The following is a 23,648-nucleotide window of genomic DNA, read 5'->3' as shown; positions in this document are numbered from 1 at the left end:
AGATACTCGAGACAGAAAAGGAACTGAAGACTTTATTGTCAGGAGCACAACACATTATTATTATGTACAGAAAGGGAAACACAAAGGGAGAAGATAAAACATAAATCTCTCTCTCTCTCTGACACACAAGTGCCTTCAATGGCACAGTCCTTTGGCCCAAGAAAGTTGCCCAGAATCGGGTCCTCCTTGTGCCAGGGGGCAAGAAGTTGCCCTGCAGTCTCTCTCTTTTCCCTGGGCGAAGAATACAGCCTTGCTCCCCATGAAGGTCAAGAGCCTCAGTCACTCTCGCTGCCTTCTTCGCTGGACTCGGAGTGGGCTTCGCTTCCGCTGGCCTCGCCTTCTTCTTCCTCCTCTTCTTCATCTTCGTGGTTGGAGCGATCGCTGCCGCTGAGGAAGGGGCTGCGGCTGCCTTGCCGTTGCTGGCGGCGACTGCTGCTTCCTCCCTCTTCCTCCTCCTCTTCTTCTTCCTCTTCCTCCTCACTTCCGCTCTCCTCCTCCTCTCCCTCAGGCTGGCCGCCCTCCTGCTCGGAGTCCTCGTCGTCGTCGCTGCCGAAGATCTCTTCCTTGTCGCGGGCCGCCCTTTCGTCCTCCTCGCTCTCTTCCTCTTCTTCCTCGGCACCAGCGACCTCCTCTTCGCTGGCCTCCGCCTCGCTCTCGCTGGCCGAACGGGCTTCCTCCTCCTCTTCCTCTGCTTCGCTGGCCTCTTTCTCGCTCTCGCTGCCTTTCTCTGGCTCTTCCTCTGCAATGGGAGAGATGGGGCCAATTTTAAAAGGGAAGAAATGAGTTCTATATCCCAAATATTTCTATGGTATCTAGAGCAGGCATGGGCCAACTTGGGCCCTCCAGGTGTTGGGTATAAGTAAAAGTAAAATAATAATAATAATAATAATAATTATTATTATTATTATTATTAACTCTAGGCACTGTCAGGCCACTGTATGCTAATCAAGGTGGTCAGTTGAAACATTCACACCTAGCTCCAGCAGACAAGAGTCCTTTGTCCCATCCTGGTCATTCCACAGATATATAAACCCTTTTCCCTAGTTCCCACAGACCTCACTACCTCTGAGGATGCTTGCTATAGATGCAGGCAAAACGTCAGGAGAGAATGCTTCTAGAACATGGCCATATAGCCCCAAAAAACCTACAATAACCCAATAATAATAATAATAATAATAATAATAATAATAATAATGGCACACTGGGTGCAGTGCCTAAAGACCTTGGCCTGCACTTAAACACAATTGGCACTGACAAAATCACCACCTGTCAGCTGCAGAAGGTCACCTTACTGGGATCTGCACACATTATTTACCGATACACCACACAGTCCTAGACAACTTGGGAAGGGTCCGACGTGTGATCCAATACAACAACCAGCAGAGTGTCTGCTGTGGACTCATCTTGTTGTGTTTCAAATAATAATAATAATAATGATGATGATGATGATGTCACGCTGGGTGCAGTGCCTCAAGACCTTGGCCTGCACTTAAAAACAATCGGCACTGACAAAATTACCATCTGTCAGCTGCAGAAGGCCACCTTACTGGGATCTGCACACATTATACGCCGATACATCACACAGTCCTAGGCACTTGGGAAGTGTCCGACGTGTGATCGAATACAACAACCAGCATTGTGATCTTGTTTGCTGTGGACTCATCTTGTTATTTCTCTAACAACAACAACAACAACATTAGCAGCCAGCAGAGTGATCTTGTTTGCTGTGGATCCATCTTGTTGTGTTTCTAATAATAATAATAACAACAACAATAATAGCCAGCCGAGCGATCTTTTCTGCTGTGTACTAATCTTGTTGTGTTTCTAATAATAATAATAATAATAATAATAATAATAATAAGCGAGCTGAGTGATCTTGTTTGCTGTGGACTCATCTTGTTATGTTAATAATAATAATAATAATAATAATAATAATAATAACAACAACAGCCAGCAGAGTGATCTTGTCTGCTGTGGACTCATCTTGTTATGTTTCTAATAATAATAATAATAATAATAATAATAATAGCCAGCAGAGTGATCTTGTTTGCTGCGTACTAATCTTGTTGTGTTTCTAATAATAAAAATAACAATAATAATAATAATAACAGCCAGCAGAATGATCTTGTTTGCTATGGATCATCTTATGTTTATAATAATAATAATAATAATAATAATAAGCCAGCAGAGTGATCTTGTTTGCTGTGTACTAATCTTGTTATGTTTCTAATAATAATAACAACAACAACAATAATAGCCAGCCGAGCGATCTTTTCTGTTGTGTACTAATCTTGTTGTGTTGTAAATAATAATAATAGTCATCATCATCATCCAGCAGTGTGATCTTGTTTGCTGTGTACTAATCTTGTTGTGTTTCAAATAATAGTAATAATAATAATAATAATAATCAACATCATCATCATCATACAGACACTCCGTTAACTGGTCTATTTGTAATACTAACTCTCAAGCAAACAGAAACCTAACCATAAAATCAAGCAGGAGGAGCTTTGTGTGTTCTCTCTAGGTCAAGCCAGGGCAAACGTCAGCCCTCCAGGTGTTTTGGACTTCAACTCCCACAATTCCTAACAGCCGGCTGTTGGGAATTGTGGGAGTTGAAGTCCAAAACACAGGGAGGGCTGAACTTTCCCATGCAAAAGAAACCAAAGATGTATTTGGAGCAGTTGGGCAAGGGATCCCCACAGAAAAACCTTACCGGATCCTTGAGCCTCCTTGCCCAAGTCCATCTCTTCTTCTTCTTCCTCCTCCGGTTCGTGGTTCTCCAGTTGGGCTTTGCGAGCCTCCTATGCAGGGATAAACAGCAAAGAGGGGTCAGGGCGCAAGTGAGGAAGAACAAACCAAGCACCTGCCATCATGACAGGGCTCATCGCTTGATGCAATCTCACACAACCTGAAAAACCTACAACCCACTTTACATTTTCTGGTTCCCCAAAAAAGGTCTCACCTGGGCCTCCAACTCCTTCTCGTTCATATCTCTGTGCTTCACCACCAGCACGGCGTTGGTTCCCGACTGCACCCCGGCCTTGGCCCGGCGCTTGCTGAGACGCACCCTGCGATGGGACAGAAGCAGAAGGGATTTTCAATAACAGAGGCAGATGCACCCTGGGATAACGCCTTTCCCACCAGTCTGATCGTACCGGACAAATGCTGACCTTTTCAGGACAAATTGCTGTTAGGGAAAACTACCCTAAACTATACAGCAGAGCATCCAAAAACAAACAGGATACTAAATAATATCAGGACATTTAGGGGAAACTATCCTTAACTATACAGGAGAGCATCCAAAAACAAACAGGATACTAAATAATATCAGGACATTTAGGGGAAACTATCCTTAACTATACAGGAGAGCATCCAAAAACAAACAGGATACTAAATATCAGTACAGTTGGGGAAACTACTCTAAACTATACAGCTGAGCATCCAAAAACAAACAGGATACTAAATAATATCAGGACATTTAAGGAAAACTATCCTAAAATATATAGCTGAGCATCCAAAAATAAACAAGATACTAAATAATATCAGGACATTTAGGGAAAATAACCCTAAACTATACAGCAGAGCATCCAAAAACAAACAGGATACTAAATAATATCAGGACATTTAGGGAAAACAACCCAAAACTATACAGCAGAGCATCCAAAAAACAAACAGGATACTAAATAATATCAGGACATTTACGGAAAACTATCCTAAACTATACAGCAGAACATCCAAAAACAAACAGGATACTAAACAATATCAGGACATTTGTGGAAAACTACCCTAAACTATACAGTTGAGCATCCAAAAACAAACAGGATATTAAATAATATCAGGACATTTAGAGTAAATTATCCAAAACTATTCAGCTGAGCATCCAAAAACAAACAGGATACTAAATAATATTAGGACATTTAGGGGAAACTACCCTAAACTATACAGCTGAGCATCCAAAAAACAAACATGTAGTAAATAATATCGGGACATTTATGGGAAACAACCCTAAACTATACAGCAGAGCATCCAAAAACAAACAGGATACTAAATAATATCAGGACATTTAGGGAAAACGACCCTAAACTAGACAGCTGAGCATCCAAAAACAAACAGGATACTAAATAATATCAGGACATTTAGGGAAAACTATCCTAAATTATACAACTGAGCATCCAAAAAATAAACAGGATACTAAATAATATCAGGACATTTAGGGAAAACTACCCTAAACTAGACAGCTGAGCATCCAAAAGCAAACAGGATACTAAATAATAATAATAATAATAATAATAATAATAATAATAATAACTTTATTCTTATACCGTGCCACCATCTCCCTGAAGGGACTCGGGGTGGCTCACAAGGGGACTCTTTCAGTGCTTGTACGTCATTTTTCTAATTAAAAATATACTGTTAACTTTCAATATTTCTGACACAAACTTCGACCCTCCAGGTGTTTTGGACTTCCACCTCCCACAATTCCCTGCTGTTAGGAATTGTGAGAGTTGAAGTCCAAAACACCTAGAGGGCCCAAGTTTGCCCATGCCTGAAATAGACCCATTCCCAATTGTCATGCAGGACACATGAGGGAAGGGAATTCCCTCAGCCTATACTAAACTTACTCCTCCTCATTGAGGACTTGAAACTTGGGCAGTGTGGGGTCGAATTTCAACAATCGTATACGAAAATATGAGAGAACGAGAAACTGGAAATGCACGCTACCTTCCAATGCTGTCTGTACTATATCAGTGCTGACTTGTTCATAAGGATTTGCTTTTAAGGGCAACCCACCTCCACCTCGGCCCCCTCCTCACCTGGTCTCCAATTCGTTGTAATAGACACCGTCGCCCTCGCGGAAAATGAAGAAGTAGTTCTCCTCGTAGCCCTTGCTGGCTTTGTTTTTGACGTTCCAGTTGTACTCCCGAGCGATCTTATATTCATACCTGGGGTGGAAAAGAGGGAAGGGGGTGTCACAATGAGCACAAAACCCATAGAGGAAGAAGCACAAGCCCCTCTCTCTCCTGCTGAGCATTTCCCACCATTTTTGATTTGTTTGTTTTCTATTGGATTCCTCAGAAAAAGTATCTACAGGCCGAGAAAGGCGCATGGGAGTGCTGGATAGTGGCAAAGAAATGCAGCAAACTGGGATCCTTGTCTCCTAAACATGTTTCCAGCTGTCATGGTTTAGGTACAAAGCATAAGAAGGCCATTTAAGTGTGGACAAAGCCACCACAGACCGAACAAATGCTGACCTTTTCAGGACAAATCGCTGTTAGGGAGAACTACCCTAAACTATACAATTGAGCATCCAAAAACAAACAGGATACTAAATAATATCAGGACATTTAGGGAAAACTACCCCAAACTATACCGCAGAGCATCCAAAAACAAACAGGATACTAAATAATATCAGGACATTTAAGGAAAACTATCCTAAAGTATACAGCAGAGCACCCAAAAACAAGCAGGATACTAAGTATCAGGATATTTGGGGAAACTACCCTAAAATATACAGCAGAGCATCCAAAAGCAAACAGGATAGTAAATAATATCAGGACATTTAAGGAAAACTATCCCAAACTATACACTGAGCATCCAAAAACAAACAGGATACGAAATATCAGGACATTTGGGGAAACTAGCCTAAATTATACAGCTGAGCACCCAAAAACAAACAGGACACTAAATAATATCTGGACATTTGGGGAAACTACCCTAAACTATACAGCTGAGCATCCAAAAACAAACAGGATACTAAAATAATATCAGGACATTTCGGGGAAAACTATCCTAAACTATACAGCAGAGCATCCAAAAACAGAGGATACTACATAATATCAGGACATTTAGGGAATACTATCCTAAACTATACAGCAGAGCATCCAAAAACAAGCAGGATACTAAATATCTGGACATTTGGGGAAACTACCCTAAACTATACAGCTGAGCATCCAAAAGCAAACAGGATACTACATAATATCAGGACATTTGGGGAAAACTATACTAAACTATACAGCTGAGCATCCAAAAACAAACAGGATATTAAATAATATCAGGACATTTAAGGAAAATTATCCTAAACTATACAGGAGAACATCCATAACAAACAGGATACTAAATAATATCAGGACATTTAGGGAAAACTACCCCAAACTATATAGTTGAGCATCCAAAAACAAACAGGATACTAAATATCAGGACATTTGGGGAAACTACCCTAAACTATACAGCTGAGCATCCAAAAACAAACAGGATACTACATAATATCAGGATATTTTGGGAGAACTATCTTAAATTATACAGCTTGGCATCCAAACACAAACAGGATACAACATAATATCAGGACATTTAGGGAAAACTACCCCAAACTATACAGCAGAGCATCCAAAAACAAACAGGATACTAAATAATTTAGGGAAATCTATCCTAAACTATACAGCTGAGCATCCAAAAACAAACAGGATACTAAATATCAGGACATTTGGGGAAAACTATCCTAAACTATACAGAAGAGCATCCAAAAACAAACAGGATACTAAAATAATATCAGGACATTTAGGGAAAACTATCCTAAACTATATACTATACTATACTTGTCTCCCAAACAAGTTTCCAGCTGTCATAGTTTAGGTACAAAGCATAAGAAGGCCATTTAAGAGTGGACAAAGCCACTATAGACCTCTTTCCCTGACCTAAGGAAGTCAGAATTGAAGTCCAACACACCTGGACGGCTGAAGTTTACCCATGCCTGGTTTACAAGGTGACACGCATGTACATCAGAGGTGTCAAACTCATTAGGAAGAACTTCTTGACAGTAAGAGTTGTTCTGCCATTGAATATGCCATGGCTTGGTAGTCTGGTAGAATCTCCTTCTCTGGAGAGATTTAAGCAGAGGCTGGGTGGCCATCTGTTGAGAGGGATCGGGTTGTGCCTTCCTGCCTGGCAGGACAGGGTTTGGACTGGATGGCCCTTGGGGGTCCCTTCCAACTATATGATCTCATTTTTTTCTTGCTTACACATCCTCAGGAGCGTAATCCATCTCCTCATCTTGATCCCGCTTCCGTTTCCGCATTGTTTCTTCCACCGGCAGGAAGTAGGCCACAAACTGGTTCCCTTCCTCATCCATCATACCCCTGGGGAAAAAGAAGGAAAATTCTTATTACTAGCTGCCCCCTGCCATGTGTTGCTGTGGCCCACATGGGGGTTCTCTATGGGAGGTTTGGCCCAATTCTATCCTTTGCGGGGATCAGAATGCTCTGTGATTGTAGGTGAACTATAAATCCCAGCAACTACAACTCCCAAATGTCAGGATTCTATTTTCCACAAACTCCACCAGTGTTTACATTTGGGCATATTGAGCATTTGTGTAGAGTTTGGTCCAGATCCATCATTGTTTGAGTCCACAATGCTCTCTGGATGTAGGTGAACTACAACTCCAAAACCAAAGGACACTGCCCACCAAACCCAGTATTTTCTGTTGGTCATGGGAGAACTGTGTGCCAAGTTTGGTTCAAATCCATTGTTGATGGGGTTCAGAATGCTCTTTGATTGTAGGCGAACTATACATCCCAGCAACTACAACTCGCAAATGTTAACGTCTATTTCCTCCAAACTCCATCTGTGTTTATATTTGGGCATATTGAGTATTGAGTATTCATGCCAAGTTTGGTCCAGATCCCTCATTGTTTGAGTCCACCGTGCTCTCTGGATGTAGGTGAACTACAACTCCAAAACTCAAGGTCAATGCCCACCAAACCCTTCTAGTGTTTTTTCTTGGTCACGGGAGTCCTGTGTGCCAAGTTTGGTTCAATTCCATCATTGGTGGAGTTCAGAATGCTCTTTGATTGTAGGCGAACTATAAATCCCAAGAACTACAACTCCCAAATGACAAAATCAAAAAATGTTGAGTGAAGGACATACATTGGACTGTTAGGTGTCTTGTGTCCAAATTTGGTGTCAATTTGCCCAGTGGTTTTTGAGTTCTGTTACTCCCACAAACAAACATGACATTTTTATTTATATAGATCTTGTACTATACCATTATATTGCAATATTATTACTAATATTCCACATACTATAAAATATATAAATTATAATAGCATGTTATTAGTATTATATTGTATCACATAATATTATCAATATTATATGTATACACAATATATATTATTATATCTATCTATATAAAAATGCTCTGTGCTTAATGAGTACCTTAAAAACAAAAGGAACCAATCACACCAAATTTGGCAACAAAACATCTCACAACACAAGGAGTGACCATCACTCAAAAAAATATGATTTTGTCATTTGGGAGTTGTAGTTGCTGGGATTTATAGTTCACCTATAATCAAAGAGCATTCTGAACTCCGTCAACGTTGGAATTGAACCAAACGTGGCACACAGGATTCCTCTGAACAACAGAAAGCACGAGAAGGGTTTGGTGGGCATTGGGAAGGAAGGAAGGAAGGAAGGAAGGAAGGAGGGAAGGAAAGAAAGAGGTACCGAAGGAAGGAAGAAGAGAAAGTAGAAAGGAAAGAAAAAGGGAAGGAAAGAGGTAAAGAAGGAAGGAGAAAAGGAAATAAAGGAGAAAAGAGAAGGAAACAGGGAGGGAAGAAAGGAGACAAAGGAAGAAGTAGAGAAAGGGGGAGGGAATGAAGGAAAGAGAGAAGGAAGGATGAAACCAAAGAGCGAAAGAAGGAAAGGAAGGAAGGAAGGAAGGAAGGAAAGGAAGGAAGAAGAGAAAGCAGAAAGGAAAGAAAAAGGGAGGGAAAGGCAGGAAAGAGGCAAAGAAGGAAGGAGCAAAGGAAATAAAGGAGAAAAGGAAAGAAGGAAGGAAACAGGGAGGGAAGAAAGGAGACAAAGTAGAGAAAGTGGGAGGGAATGAAGGAAAGAGAGAAGGAAGGATGAAACCAAAGAGTGAAAGAAGGAAAGAAGGAAAGAAAGAAAGAAAGGAAGGAAGGAAGGAAGGAAGGAAGGAAAGAGGTACCGAAGGAAGGAAGAAGAGAAAGTAGAAAGGAAAGAAAAAGGGAAGGAAAGGCAGGAAAGAGGTAAAGAAGGAAGGAGAAAAGGAAATAAAGGAGAAAAGGGAAGGAAACAGGGAGGGAAGAAAGGAGACAAAGGAAGAAGTAGAGAAAGGGGTAGGGAATGAAAGAAAGAGAGAAGGAAGGATGAAACCAAAGAGCGAAAGAAGGAAAGAAAGAAAGGAAGGAAGGAAGGAAAGAAAGAGGTACCAAAGGAAGAAGAGAAAGTAGAAAGGAAAGAAAAAGGGAAGAAAAGGCAGAAAAGAGGTAAAGAAGGAAGGAGAAAAGGAAATAAAGGAGAAAAGGGAAGAAGGAAGGAAACATGGAGGGAAGAAAGGAGACAAAGGAAGAAGTAGAGAAAGGGGGAGGGAATGAAAGAGAGAAGGAAGGATGAAAGCAAAGAGAGAGAAAAGGAAGGAAGGAAGGAAGGAAAGGAAGGAAGGAAAGAAAGAGGTACCGAAGGAAAGAAGAAGAGAAAGTAGAAAGGAAAGAAAAGGGGAATGAAAGGCAGGAAAGAGGTAAAGAAGGAAGGAGAAAATAAATAAAGGAGAAAAGGAAAGGAAGGAAGGAAACAGGGAGGGAAGAAAGGAGACAAAAGAAGAAGTAGAGAAAGGAGGAGGGAATGAAGGAAAGAGAGGAGGGAATGAAGGAAGGATGAAACCAAAGAGTGAAAGAAGGAAGGAAGGAAGGAAGGAAAGAAAGAAAGAAAGAAAGAGGTAAAGAAGGAAGAAAGGAGAGAAAGGGGGAAGGAATAGGTAGAAAGAAAGAAAGAAATAAATAAATAAAGAAAGAAAGAAAGAAAGAAAGAGGTAGAGAAGGAAGAAATGAGAGAAAGGGGGAAGGAATAGGTAGAAAGAAAGAAAGAAAGAAAGAGGTAGAGAAGGAAGAAAGGAGAGAAAGGGGGAAGGAATAGGTAAGTAGAAAGAAAGAAAAAGAAAGAAAGAGGTAGAGAAGGAAGAAAGGAGAGAAAGGGGGAAGGAATAGGTAAGTAGAAAGAAAGAAAAAGAAAGAAAGAGGTAGAGAAGGAAGAAAGGAGAGAAAGGGGGAAGGAATAGGTAAGTAGAAAGAAAGAAAAAGAAAGAAAGAGGTAGAGAAGGAAGAAAGGAGAGAAAGGGGGAAGGAATAGGTAGGTAGGTAGGTAGGTAGGTAGAAAGAAAGAAAGAGGTAAAGAAGGAAGAAAGTACAGAAAGGGGGGAAGGAACAGGTAGGTAACTCTCTTTCATAATAGTCCAGATATCTACCTCTACTTTAGAAAGTCTTACTATAGGCCACAGCAATGTGTGGCAGGGCACAGCTAGTTATATTATATTATAAGCACAGTGCTAATCCTAGGTTTACAATCAGTGTTTCAGAGCTACGATATATGTGTTTCCGCCATGGTTTTGGCTGTCTAAAGAGGGCCCGGGTTTTGTACCTGATCATGGCCTGAGACATCATCTCCAGAGCCGCTGTGCCGCTGGTATCCTTTGGCGCTGGGTCCGAGTCAAAGATGACCTGAGCGCAAGGGTTGATCCACATCTGGGAGGAAAAGGGGAAAAAACCAGCAAGTTATTGGCCTGTTCTAGGAGAGTCAGGTCCCTCTTTGACCAACTCTCATCTTGTCTCACCTTGAAGTCGGGGAAGGCAGGCATGACCTCCACCGGGGTCACCCGGGGCTTGCTGTAGTGCTGAGATATCTAAGAGACAGAAAGCGACATCATGTGCATGGAGAGACAGATCATGTCCTGGTTACCTGATCTGGATCCATGTATAACGCTCAAATCCAGCCCATAGATTTTATGGCATATCAGAAAATTCAGTTTGAAGATAGGTAGGACTTGGCATGTCCATGAGAACCAGTTCCTGTAATGGTTTATGAGTGGGATCGTGAATTATTATTACCGTATATACTCAAGCATATGCTGAGTTTTTCAGCATTTTTTTAGGCTGAATAAGCCCTGCTTGGCCTATACTCGAGTCAATGTTATTTACTATTTTACTCTGTTATTAGTATTATTTTTATTGCATTTATTCTTTTACTCTTTATTGTTATTATAACATTTATTCTTTTATTCTATTTATTATTGTTATTATATTTATTCTTTTACTCTTTATTGTTATTACAACATTTATTCTTTTACTCTATTATTGTTATTATATTTATTCTTTTACTCTATTTATTATTGTTATTATATTTATTCTTTTACTCTATTATTGTTATTATAACATTTATTATTTTACTCTATTATTGTTATTATAACATTTCTTCTTTTATTCTATTATTATTATTATATTTATTATTTTTCTCTTTATTGTTATTACAACATTTATTATTTTACTCTATTTATTATTACATTTATTATTTTACTCTTTATTGTTATTAGTATTACAACATTTATTATTTTACTATATTTATTATTGTTATTATTATATTTATTATTTTTCTCTTTATTGTTATTACAACATTTATTATTTACTCTATTTATTATTATATTTATTATTTTACTCTTTATTGTTATTATAACATTTATTATTTTACTCTATTATTATTATATTTATTATTTTACCCTTTATTGTTATTATAACATTTATTATTTTACTCTATTATTATTATATTTATTATTTTTCTCTTTATTGTTATTACAACATTTATTATTTTACTCTATTATTGTTGTTATTACATTTATTATTTTTCTCTTTATTGTTATTATAACATTTAGTATTTTACTCTATTTATTATTATTATATTTATTATTTTTCTCTTTATTGTTATTATAACATTTATTATTTTACTCTATTTATTATTATTATATTTATTATTTTACTCTTTATTGTTATTAAAACACTTATTATTTTACTCTATTTACTATTATTATATTTATTATTTTACTCTTTGTTATAATAACATTTATTATTTTACTCTATTTACTATTATTATTACATTTATTATTTATTGTTATTACAACATTTATTATTTTACTCTATTTACTATTATATTTATTATTTTACTCTTTATTGTTATTATACCATTTATTATTTTACTCTATTTATTATTATTATTATTACATTTATTATTATTCTCTTATTGTTATTACAACATTTATTATTTACTCTATTTATTATTATATTTATTATTTTACTCTATTATTGTTGTTATTACATTTATTATTTTTCTCTTTATTGTTATTACATTTATTATTTACTCTATTTATTATTATATTTATTATTTTACTCTATTTATTATTATATTTATTATTTTACTCTTTATTGTTATTACAACATTTATTATTTTACTCTATTGTTGTTATTACATTTATTATTTTACTCTATTTATTATTGTTATTATTACATTTATTATTTTACTCTATTTATTATTGTTATTATTACATTTATTATTTTACTCTCTTATTACTGTTATTACATGTCCATTATTTTACTCTATTATTATTATTTTTATTACATTTATTATTTTACTCCCTTTATCATTATTGGAAGGATATGTAAGCACATTTACATTGAAGAAGGTTAGAATAAAGGTTTAATCAGAGTTGGACAGCTTTATCTTAAATTATAATTTTATGTAAATATTTTTGAATATTTACTCTACTGATGCCTCAATTAATGTAATTTTATTGGTATCTATTTCTATTTTGGAACTTACCAGTAGCTGCTGCATTTCTCACCCTCGGCTTATACTCAAGTCAATACATTTCTCTATTTTTTTTGTGGTAAATTAGGTGCCTCGGCTTATATTCGGGTCAGTTTATACACGAGTATATACGGTATGTTGTTATTATTATTATTCCTCTGGGTGCAAGGGTCAAATCCTTGCTAACCCATGGAAAACCCACCAGGCAAGTTGCATTTTCCTAGTTTTTGAAAAAGGCAAAGGCAATGGCAATCCCCTCTTGTGAAGAAAACCTCACAAGAGGGTTGTCATCAATCAGAAACAACGCAAAGACACACAAAGAAGAAGTTGCAAGGTCCACTCACAGATTTCTGAGCATCCTCAAAGGTCTTTTCAATGGCTGCGATCTGACTGTCCCTGTCCTTGTAGATCTCCTCCTCTGTGAACTGTTGCTTGACAGACACACCGATCCTGACGGAAGAGAAGGAAAATAATTTGTAGTAGAACTATTTGGGAAAAGAGGAAGCTTTGGGAAATTGCTTTCCATGTAGTAAAAGAGGCGTGACGTCTTATACCGCACGTCTACTCACTTAACCTCTGGCTTCTCATTGGAGACACCGTATCGGTTGAACTCTGTGGAGATATATTCAGTCTTTCTCATCCATGGAACAACTTTGGCATGCTGCTGGGACCTGGGCAGAGAAAAGAGCGTGTAGTAAAGGTAAAACGATACACCTTTAATGTTATTTATTTATTGCGTCAATTATATTACATTTCTAACAGAACAAAGCAAACAAAGAGACAAAATACAAAATTTGTGAGTTTGGTAGTTGATTGAATGTCCTTTGACCAGTATCTGGCCACTTGGAGCGCTTCTGGTGTTGCTGCAAAGAGGTCCTCCCTTGTGCATGTGGCAGGGCTCAGGGTGCATTGCAGTAGGTGGTCAGTGGATTGCTCTTCTCCACACTCGCATGTCGAGGATTCCACTTTGTGGCCCCATTTCTGAAGGTTGGCTCTGCATCTCGTGGTGCCAGAGCGCAGTCTGTTCAGCTCCTTCCAAGTCGCCCAGTCCTCTGTGTGCCCAGGAGGGAGTTTCTCATTTGGTATCAGCCATGGATTGAGGTTCTGGGTTTGAGCCTGCCACTTTTGGACTCTCGCTTGCTGAGGTGTTCTCTGTAGATCTTAGGAAACTATTTCTAGATTTAAGTCATTGACGTGCTGGCTGATACCCAAACAGGGGATGAGCTGGAGATGTCACTGCCTTGGTCCTTTCACTATTGGCTGCTACTTCCCGACGGATGTCAGGTGGTGCAATACCGGCTAAGCAGTGTAATTTCTCCAGTGGTGTAGGGCGCAGACACCCCGTGATGATGCGGCATGTCTCATTAAGAGCCACATCCACTGTTTTAGCGTGGTGAGATGTGTTCCACACTGGGCATGCATACTCAGCAGCAGAGTAGCATAGCGCAAGGGCAGATGTCTTCACTGTGTCTGGTTGTGATCCCCAGGTTGTGCCAGTCAGCTTTCGTATGATATTGTTTCTGGCACCCACTTTTTGCTTGATTTTCAGGCAGTGCTTCTTGTAGGTCAGAGCACGGTCCAGAGTGACTCCCAGGTATTTGGGTGCGCTGCAATGCTCCAGTGGGATTCCTTCCCAGGTGATAATCCTCAGAGCTCGGGATGCTTTAATGTGATCTATATATCTATAAAATGCTCTGTCCATTTTGAGTGACATCATTTAGTTTTAAAGTTTTAACTAACCATCACAGCCTCAGCATTACCTCTTGGAACTGGCTGGCGCTTGGATCTCCTCCTCCAGCAACTTCTCATCCGCTGGGTCCAAAAGAACTAGAAGAGGCCAAAGAAGGCACAGGGTCAAGCATAGGTTCTGTCATTCCAGAGTAGTAGGAAACATTTCGATAAAAAGTGGATTGAATCCTATTAGATCAGGGGTCCACAAACTTTTTAAACAGAGGGCCAGGTCACAGTCCCTCAAACTGTTGGAGGGCTGGATTATATCTTTAAAAAACATGAATTAATTCCTATGCACACTGCACATATCTTATTTGTAGTGCAAAAAGCACTTAAAATATACAATAATTAAAAGGAAGAACAATTTTAACAATATATAAACTTATTAGTCTTTCAATGGGAAGTGTGGGACCGCTTTTGGCTGATGTGATAGGATTGGGCATGTTTAGCCTGAAGAAGAGAAGGCTGAGAGGAGATATGATAGCCATGTATAAATAGGTGAGAGGAAGCCACAGGGAGGGGGAGGGAGCAAGCTTATTTTCTGCTTCCTTGGAGACTAGGACGCAATGGAACAATGGCTTCAAACTACAAGAGAGAAGATTCCATCTGAACATGAGGAAGAACTTCCTGACTGTGAGAGCCGTTCAGCAGTGGAACTCTCTGCCCCGGAGTGTGGTGGAGGCTCCTTTGGAACTCTCTGCCCCGGAGTGTGGTGGAGGCTCCTTTGGAAGCTTTTAAACAGAGGCTGGATGGCCATCTGTCAGGGGTGATTTGAATGCAATATTCCTGTTTCTTGGCAGAATGGGGTTGGACTGGATGGCCCAGGAGGTCTCTTCCAACTCTTTGATTCTATGATTCTATGATTGTTGTTGTTGTTATTGTTTGCTTTCAAGTCATTTCAGACTTAGGTTGACCCTGAGCGAGGGCCAGGCAAATGACCTTGGAGGGTCATATCTGACCCCCGGGCCTTAGTTTGAGGACTCCTGTATTAGATACTAGCTGTACCCGCCACACATTGCTGTGGCCAACTTTCCCTCCCTCTTTCTCTCCTTCCTTCCCTTTTTTTCTTTCATTATCTCCTTCCTTACTTCTTTTCCTCTTCCCTTTTCTCTTTCTCCTCTTTCTCCCTTCTCTATCTATTCTTGGACTTACAACTCCCAGCAGTCCTCCTGATTGACCTATCTACCTCTATCTAATCTATCTATCTATCTATCGATATTATCTATCTGGAGGATTGTTGGGAGTTGCAGTCCAGGAATAGGAAATTGGAAATATGCAGGGATTGGGGTGCTCTAAAATAAATCCAAGGAGAATTATTATTATTATTATTATTATTATTATTATTATTATTATTATAACTTTATTTGTACCCCGCTAGCATCTCCCAAGGGATTCGATGCGGCTTACACAGGCCGAAGCCCCAAAACACAATAAAACAATACAATACATAAAGCAAATTAAAAACAGTTAAGCAAGAAAACAACAAACAATAACAATGCAACAGGACACAATTTAAAACTGGGCCGGCCAGGGTAGGGGTACAGGGTTAAAACTGCTGATGTGGCGGGAGGAATGTAGGATTATAAAGTAAGGACAGTGTACGGTGTGCAGTGATCTTGTTCTACTAAAGTGCTTCTAGGACTTGGTGCTGGGGATTCGTAATCTGAAAAGGCACATCGGAACAGCCAAGTCTTCAAATTCTTTCTGAAGACTGCCAATGTAGGGGCCTGTCTGAGATCTTTCAGGAGGGCGTTCCAAAGTCGGGGGGCCACTACAGAGAAGGCCCTGTCTCGTGTCCCCGCCAAACGCGCTTGTGACGCGGGTGGGATCACGAGCAGGGCCTCCCCAGATGACCGGAGTGAACATGTGGGTTCGTAGACAGCGATGCGGTCGCGCAGGTAGGGTGGCCCCAAACCGTTCAGGGCTTTGTAGGTAAGCACCTGCACCTTAAATTGGACTCGGAAAATAAATGGCAGCCAGTGGAGCTCCTTAAACAGGAGGGTTGACCTCTCTCTGTAAGGAGCCCCGGTTAACATCCTGGCTGCTGCCCGTTGGAACAGTTGGAATTTCCGAGCCGTTTTCAAGGGCAGCCCCATGTAGAGCGCATTGCAGTAGTCCAATCTGGAGGTGACCAAGGCATGGACCACCCCGGCCAGATCAGCCTTCGCGAGGTACAGGCGCAGCTGGCGCACAAGTCTCAGTTGTGCAAAAGCCCTCCCAGACACCGCCGACGCCTGAGCCTCAAGTGTGAGCGATGAGTCCAGGAGGACTCCCAAGCTGCGGACCTGTGGCTTCAGGGGGAGTGTAACCCCGTTCAACACAGGTAGCCACCCTATACCTCGGTCAGGTTTGCGATCAACCAGGAGGACCTCTGTCTTGTCGGGATTGATCTTCAGCTTGTTCCTCCTCATCCAGATAGACACAGTGGCCAGGCACATGTCTAGCACCCGAGGCCTTGTCGAGGCCTCCTTGGAATTAGGTGGAAAAGAGTAGTAGAGTTGCGTGTCATCTGCATAGAAATGGCACCTAACTACAAAACTCCGGATGACCTCTCCCAGCGGTTTCATGTAGATGTTAAAAAGCATGGGAGACAAGATAGAGCCTTGCGGGACCCCACAGGTCAAAGGCCAGAGAAGAAAGCTTGCAGCTTGGAAGCAGTGCATTTGGATCATCCCCCTCTCCTAAAGTCTGGAAGAGAGTGTGGCTATGCTACTGTGTATTTTGTTTGCCAAGGAGAGTTGTTTTTGCGCATGCACTGTAGCATCTTTTTGCTTGTTTGGCCTTTTAAGTCCCTTCTGTTGTGATTTCCAGTGTTTTTATGAGTGATGGTACACAACAACAACAAAAACAACAAATGATAGTCTGGCCACACAATAAAAACAACAAAACCTGATAGGTCCCCAACATCCCGAGGGACCGTGAACTGTCCCTCTGGTTAAAAAAGTTTGAGGACTTCTGACATATACAGATTCTCAATGTTTCACACAACACCGTTATGGAGCATTGCATCCCGACATCCCCTCACCACTGGGGTCGATGCGGTATGTGTCGGGGTTGATCAAGTCAATGGTGACGCCCAAATCGGGCTCCGTCAGCAGGTCGTGCTTGTGCTGCTTCTCCAGAGAGGTGGCTTTGTACTGCACAAACCTGGAAGGCAATGGTAGAAAGAAGCATCATAACAACAATAACGGAGACAAGGGGACGAAAATGCAAATGTAATCTGAGGGCCCTTCCACACAGCCCTATATCCCAGAATATCACGGCAGAAAATCCCACAATATCTGCTTTGAACTGGGTTTCCTGAGTCCACACTCAGATAATGTGGGATTTTCTGCCTTGATATCCTGGGATATAGGTCTGTGTGGAAGGGCCCCCACTCCTGCCATATGCAAAGGCCTGCTGCTCCCTCTATTGCAGTGGTTCTCAACCTTCCTATTGCCACGACCCCTTAATAGAGTTCCTCATGTTGTGGTGATCCCCAACCATAAAATCATTTCCATTGCTACTTCATAACTGTCATTTTGCTACTGATATCAATTGTAATGTAAATATCTGATGTATTTTCATTTACTGGACCAAATTTCGCACAAATACTCAATGTACCCAAGTTTGAATACTGGTGGGATGGGGGGGGGGGGTTGATTTTGTCATTTGGGAGTTGTAGTTGCTGGGATTTATAGTTCACCTACAATCAAAGAGCATTCTGAACTCGACCAATGATGGAACTGAACCAAACTTGGCACACAGAACTCCCATGACCAACAGAAAATGCTGGAGGGTTTGGTGGGCATTGACCTTGAGTTTTGGAGTTGTAGTTCACCTCCATCCAGAGAGCACTGTGGACTCAAATAATGATGGATCTGGACCAAACTTGGAATTATGGATGACGAATTGGATCACGATTTTAGTTACGAGACGTTAATGTGTTGTTATTGATGTGTCATTATTTTGTATATTTTGCTGTTAATGGTTTTAAATATCGTATGTTGTATGATTGACTTTTTTGCTCTTGTGAACCGCATTGAGTCGCCTACGGGCTGAGAAACTGCAGTATACAAGCAAAGTAAATAAATACATAAATAAATGCATACTCAATATGCCCAAAAATGAACACTGATGGAGTTTGGGGAAGATAAACATTGACACTTGTGAGTTGTAGTTACTGGGACAATTGAAGAGCATTCTAAACCCCACCAATGACAGAATTGGGCCAAACTTCCCACACAGAAACCCCATGACCAACAGAAAATACTGTGTTTTAGGATGGTCTTTGGCGACCCCTCTGACACCCCCTCGCGACCCCTCCAGGGGTCCCGACCCCCAGGTTGAGAAACACACTGCTCTATTGCTTCATCCCAGGCCTACATCCAGGGCTTTCCCCACTGACCTGTTCTGGTCAAAGGGGTACGTGATGAACTTGGGGTCGAAGGGGATGTCGGGGAGGCTGTTGCAGTACTTGACCCTGCACACGACCCCAGATCTGAAACAGAGGCAAAACAGGTTGGAGGTGAATCCAAAATAGAATGACTTCAGTATTGTACAACAAAACTAAATGCTTTCCCCAGCACCCATCACAAAAACAACACACCCATCCCTCCACATTCCCACCATACAAGCACCAATGACACATCTATGCGAAGACATGGAGTTCTATATAGTTACAAGTATAGGGTAAAAGCTGTCTCTCAGTCTGAGCCAAATGCCAAATAAGAAACAACATGAACAAAAAGAGAAGGGAAGGCCTTACCGCTCAGGAAGCGCTCGGTGAGAGTTGGGCCTAAGGAGAAACCAGACCAGGAATAGATTATTAGACCACAGTGTTAAATAGGGGTCAGCCAGGAAGACTCAGCTCCATCGTGTCTCCACAACATCACTCGGGAGCCCCTCAGTATATACAATATAATAATATAAAAACAAAAACACTGTGAGGCAATTATACTAATTTATTAGTAACTTGTAAGAGTCTTTTAGGGGGGGTAATTGTGTGTGATGTGTCATATTATGCAAAACTACGGTGAGGTGGATCTGTAATTGGTTAAGTGGACGAACACAGAGAGTGCTCACTAATGCTTCCTCTTCATCTTGGAAAGAAGTGACAAGTGGAGTGCCACAAGCAGGGTTCCGTCCTGGGCCCGATCCTGTTCAACATCTTCATTCATGACTTAGATGAAAGGCTAGAAGGCAGGATCATCAAGTTTGCAGACGACACCAAATTGGGAGGGATAGCCAATACTCCAGAGGACAGGAGAAGAATTCAAAACGATCTTGACAGATTAGAGAGATGATTGGCCAAAACTAACAAAATGAAGTTCAACAGTGACAAATGCAAGATACTCCACTTTGGCAGAAAAAATGAAATGCAAAGATACAGAATGGGGGACGCCTGGCTCGAGAGCAGTACGTGTGAAAAAGATCTTGGAGTCCTCGTGGACAACAAGTTAAACATGAGCCAAAAAGGTGATGTGGCGGCAAAAAAAGCCAATGGGATTTTGGCCTGCATCAATAGGAGCATAGTGTCTAGATCTAGGGAAGTCATGCTACCCCTCTATTCTGTTTTGGTTAGACCACACCTGGAATATTGTGTCCAATTCTGGGCACCACAATTCAAGAGAGATATTGACAAGCTGGAATGTGTCCAGAGGAGGGCGACTAAAATGATCAAGGGTTTGGAGAACAAGCCCTATGAGGAGCGGCTTAGGGAACTGGGCATGTTTAGCCTGAAGAAGAGAAGGCTGAGAGGAGATATGATAGCCATGTATAAATATGTGAGAGGAAGCCACAGGGAGGAGGGAGCAAGCTTGTTTTCTGCTTCCCTGGAGACTAGGACGCAATGGGACAATGGCTTCAAACTACAAGAGAGGAGATTCCATCTGAACATGAGGAAGAACTTCCTGACTGTGAGAGCCGTTCAGCAGTGGAACTCTCTGCCCCGGAGTGTGGTGGAGGCTCCTTCTTTGGAAGCTTTTAAGCAGAGGCTGGATGGCCATCTGTCAGGGGTGATTTGAATGCAATATTCCTGCTTCTTGGCAGGGAGTTGGACTGGATGGCCCATGAGGTCTCTTCCAACTCTTTGATTCTATGATTCTATGTTTATTTAGTGATTTTTGGTTTTATAAGTTTATATTGTGTATGGTATTTTGGTGTAATTTTTTGTTTCTTATATTGTATATTTGGGCTTGGCTTCATGTTAGCTCCCCTGAGTCCCCTTTGGGGAGATGGTGACGGGGTATAAATAAAAATAATAATATTCACAGACAGACTACAAGCAGAGGCATAACACCGTTGCTCAGATGATTCATTGGAATTTGTGCCACAGACAGGGTGGAGGGGGGGGGGCACCATCAAGAAGGCCCTGTCTCTTGTTCCCACCAACTGCGTCTGCAAAGAAAGCAGGACCGGGAGCAGGGACTCCCCAGACGATCTTAAATTCCGAGACATGTTCGGACCATATAGGATTTTATAGGCCAAGACCAGCTATTTAATCACATTTGGCTTTCAAACTGCTAGGTAGGCAGAAGGTGGGCTAAAGGCCAGGAGCTCATCCTGACCCAGGCTTCAACCTGTCAACTTTTTGGTTGGCAAAATTTACTGCAGTGGGCGGTTAACCTGCTGTGCTAAAGCCCGGTCTAAATATCACAATATAATATAGATAACCACTAGCCGTCCCCTGCCACACATTGCTGTGGCCCAGTCTGTGAATATGTGTTTATGTGCGTGTGTATATATGTTTGTTTGCGTATATATACGTGGGTGTATATATGTGTCTATATTTGTGTGTTTATCTGTATGTATATTGTGTATATGTGTGTGCTTGTCTATATGCATATTTGTGGGTATGCAAATAAATATGTGTGTGAATATATGTATATGTGTGCGTGCTTGTGCATATATGTGTGTGTGTGTGTGTGTGTGTGTGTATGAATGTGTGCATGTATATATGACCATAATATAATATAATATAAACACTAGCCATCCCCTGCCACACGTTGCTGTGGCCCAGTCTGTGCATATGTGTTTATGTGCGTGTGTATATTTGTGTATATATGTTTGTTTGCGTATATATACATGGGTGTATATATGTGTATATATTTGTGTGTTTATCTGTATGTATATTGTGTATATGTGTGTGCTTGTCTATATGCATATTTGTGGGTATGTAAATAAATAAATAAATAAATATGTGTATATGTATGTATGCATGTATGCGTGTGTGTATGGATGCGTGCAAGTTATGTGTGCATGTGTATATATGTGTGTGAATATATGTATATGTGTGCGTGCTTGTGCATATATATACATGTGTATGTATGAATGTGTGCATGGGCACATTTATATATATATGAGAGTATGTGTATCATTTATTTATTTATTTATTTTATTTGCTTTATTTCTATACCACATTTTTCAGCCTCAGGCGGCGACTCAATGCGGTTTACACAGTGCAATTTATCATAACAATAACAAGTGGTTAAAACACATCATAAACAACAGACAACGACAGTTAATTATCCTATCAACGCCTCAATACAATCAGAATCCGTTTCTCAATATCCTTATGCCATTCCAGTGTTCGATATGCCGTTTTCTTAAGTTTAGTTGCACCGTTTAGCCAAACGCTTGCTCATAGAGCCACGTCTTGACCTTCTTCCTGAACGCCAGCAACGAAGGGGCCTGTCTGATGTCAGCGGGTAGGGCATTCCATAGCCGAGGGGCCACCACCGAGAAGGCCCTGTCTCGCGTTCCCGCCAACCGCGCTTGTGACGCAGGCGGGACCGAGAGCAGGGCCTCTCCGGACGATCTTAATGTCCTAGTGTATATGGTTATTTGGTGTATTTTTTGGGTTTTTAAGTCTGTTCCGCTGGGGTTTTTGTGTGTTTTTAGGAGTGATGGACACTTGCAAGGTGTATTGTGTCAAAATTTCGTGTCAATTCGACGAGAAGTTTCCGAGTTATGTTTCTCCCACAAACAAACAGTACATTTATACACACACACACATATATATTATTATTATAATTATTACATATTATTGTATACCACTAACACATTAAATATAATTACTACTGATAATATATAGATAATGATAATACTGCTCTATTATTGTACATTTAAAGTTGTAATGTTTGAGTCTCCGTATGGGGAGATAAAGCGGGATATAAACATATTAACTTAATTAATTAAATACATAGAGTTCTCCTTCCCAGTGTCTGTAAAGCCCAGGAGGCAAGACAGGGAAGGAAGCCCTCGTCCCTACCTGTGTCCGGGCTCCTCCCGCTGCGCCTGGGTCTGGATGGTGGGCGCCATGGCGATCCACAGCGACAGGAAGCGCGATTTCCCGGCACTTCCTGTGCAGCCGCAAAGCCCGCTGGGGAATGTAGTCCTGTTCTTCCCCACACTTCCGGTGTATCCGCTGGGAAACTCTTAAGGCCGACAGAGCGCTTCACTTCCCTTATTCTTCAGCGCATGCGCACAGCAAAGCGATAGTTCCCTTCAGATGGGTTCCTTTCACAGCGCATGCGCGGGAATAGGTACAGCAAGACCTTTTTTCCTCAACGCATGCGTACTGCGTGCCAGGAATTGGTTATTTTCTTCAGCAAGGCGTCTTTTCTACAACGCATGCGCACTGAGTGCCGGGAATAGGTATAGCAAGGCCGTTTTTCGTGAACGCATGCGCACTACGTGTCGCGAATTGGTTATTCCCTTCAGCAAGGCTGCTTTTCGTCAACGCATGCGTACTGCGTAGCGCGAATTGGCTATTCCCTTCATTGAGCAAGGCCTTTCTTCTACGCATGCGCACTGCGCGCCGTAAATAAGTGATGAGTCCCTTCAACAAGGCTTGTTTTCGTCAACGCATGCGCAGTGTGTGCTGGGAATTGGTTATTCCCTTCAGCAAGGCTGCTTTTCTATAACGCATGCGCAGTGTGTGCCGGGAATTGGTTATTCCCTTCAGCTAGGCTGCTTTTCGTCAACGCATGCGCATTGCGTAGCCGGAATTGGCTATTCCCTTCATTGAGCAAGGCCTTTCTCCTACGCATGCGCACTGCGTGCCGTAAATAAGTGATGACTCCCTTCAACAAGGCTAATCTTCGTCAACGCATGCGCAGTGCGTGGCGGGAATTGGTTCTGATTCCCTTCAGCGCGGCTTTTCGTCAACGCATGCGCAGTGCGTGGCGGGAATTTGAGATTCCCTTCAGTAAACCCGCTTTTCTTCCACGCATGCGCGTACCGGAATGAGTCCCTTCAACAAGGCTAATTTTCGTCAACGCATGCGT

At 41.2% G+C, this 23,648-nt stretch overlaps 1 protein-coding gene across 1 annotated transcript; it reads right to left on the bottom strand.

Annotated features, from left to right (window-relative positions):
* Positions 1 to 14: 14 nt before the first annotated feature.
* LOC137095141 (RNA polymerase II-associated factor 1 homolog) lies at positions 15 to 22,902 on the bottom strand. Its single transcript, XM_067461441.1, has 14 exons — positions 22,631 to 22,902; positions 19,127 to 19,156; positions 18,767 to 18,859; positions 17,405 to 17,526; positions 14,409 to 14,475; positions 13,218 to 13,319; positions 12,993 to 13,098; positions 10,628 to 10,696; positions 10,435 to 10,538; positions 7,020 to 7,136; positions 4,818 to 4,946; positions 2,966 to 3,071; positions 2,717 to 2,804; positions 15 to 739 (listed from the first exon to the last, which is right to left on the bottom strand). The coding sequence occupies exons 1-14, from the start codon at positions 22,678 to 22,680 to the stop codon at positions 276 to 278; spliced, it is 1,647 nt and encodes a 548-aa protein (XP_067317542.1). The 5' UTR covers positions 22,681 to 22,902; the 3' UTR covers positions 15 to 275.
* Positions 22,903 to 23,648: the final 746 nt, after the last annotated feature.

The sequence above is a fragment of the Anolis sagrei genome, chromosome Y, assembly GCF_037176765.1.
Source record: "Anolis sagrei isolate rAnoSag1 chromosome Y, rAnoSag1.mat, whole genome shotgun sequence".
NCBI lineage: Eukaryota > Metazoa > Chordata > Lepidosauria > Squamata > Dactyloidae > Anolis > Anolis sagrei.
This window is presented reverse-complemented; position numbering and strand designations above follow the sequence as displayed.

Excerpts from the sequence above, each read along its gene's own strand:
- LOC137095141 (XM_067461441.1), bottom strand. The coding sequence starts at position 22,680 with ATGGCGCCCACCATCCAGACCCAGGCGCAGCGGGAGGAGCCCGGACAC. Across the intron at positions 17,527-18,766 it reads TACCCCTTTGACCAGAACAG|GTTTGTGCAGTACAAAGCCA; the intron begins GTCAGTGGGGAA and ends ATTGCCTTCCAG. Across the intron at positions 2,805-2,965 it reads AGAAGGAGTTGGAGGCCCAG|GAGGCTCGCAAAGCCCAACT; the intron begins GTGAGACCTTTT and ends ATCCCTGCATAG.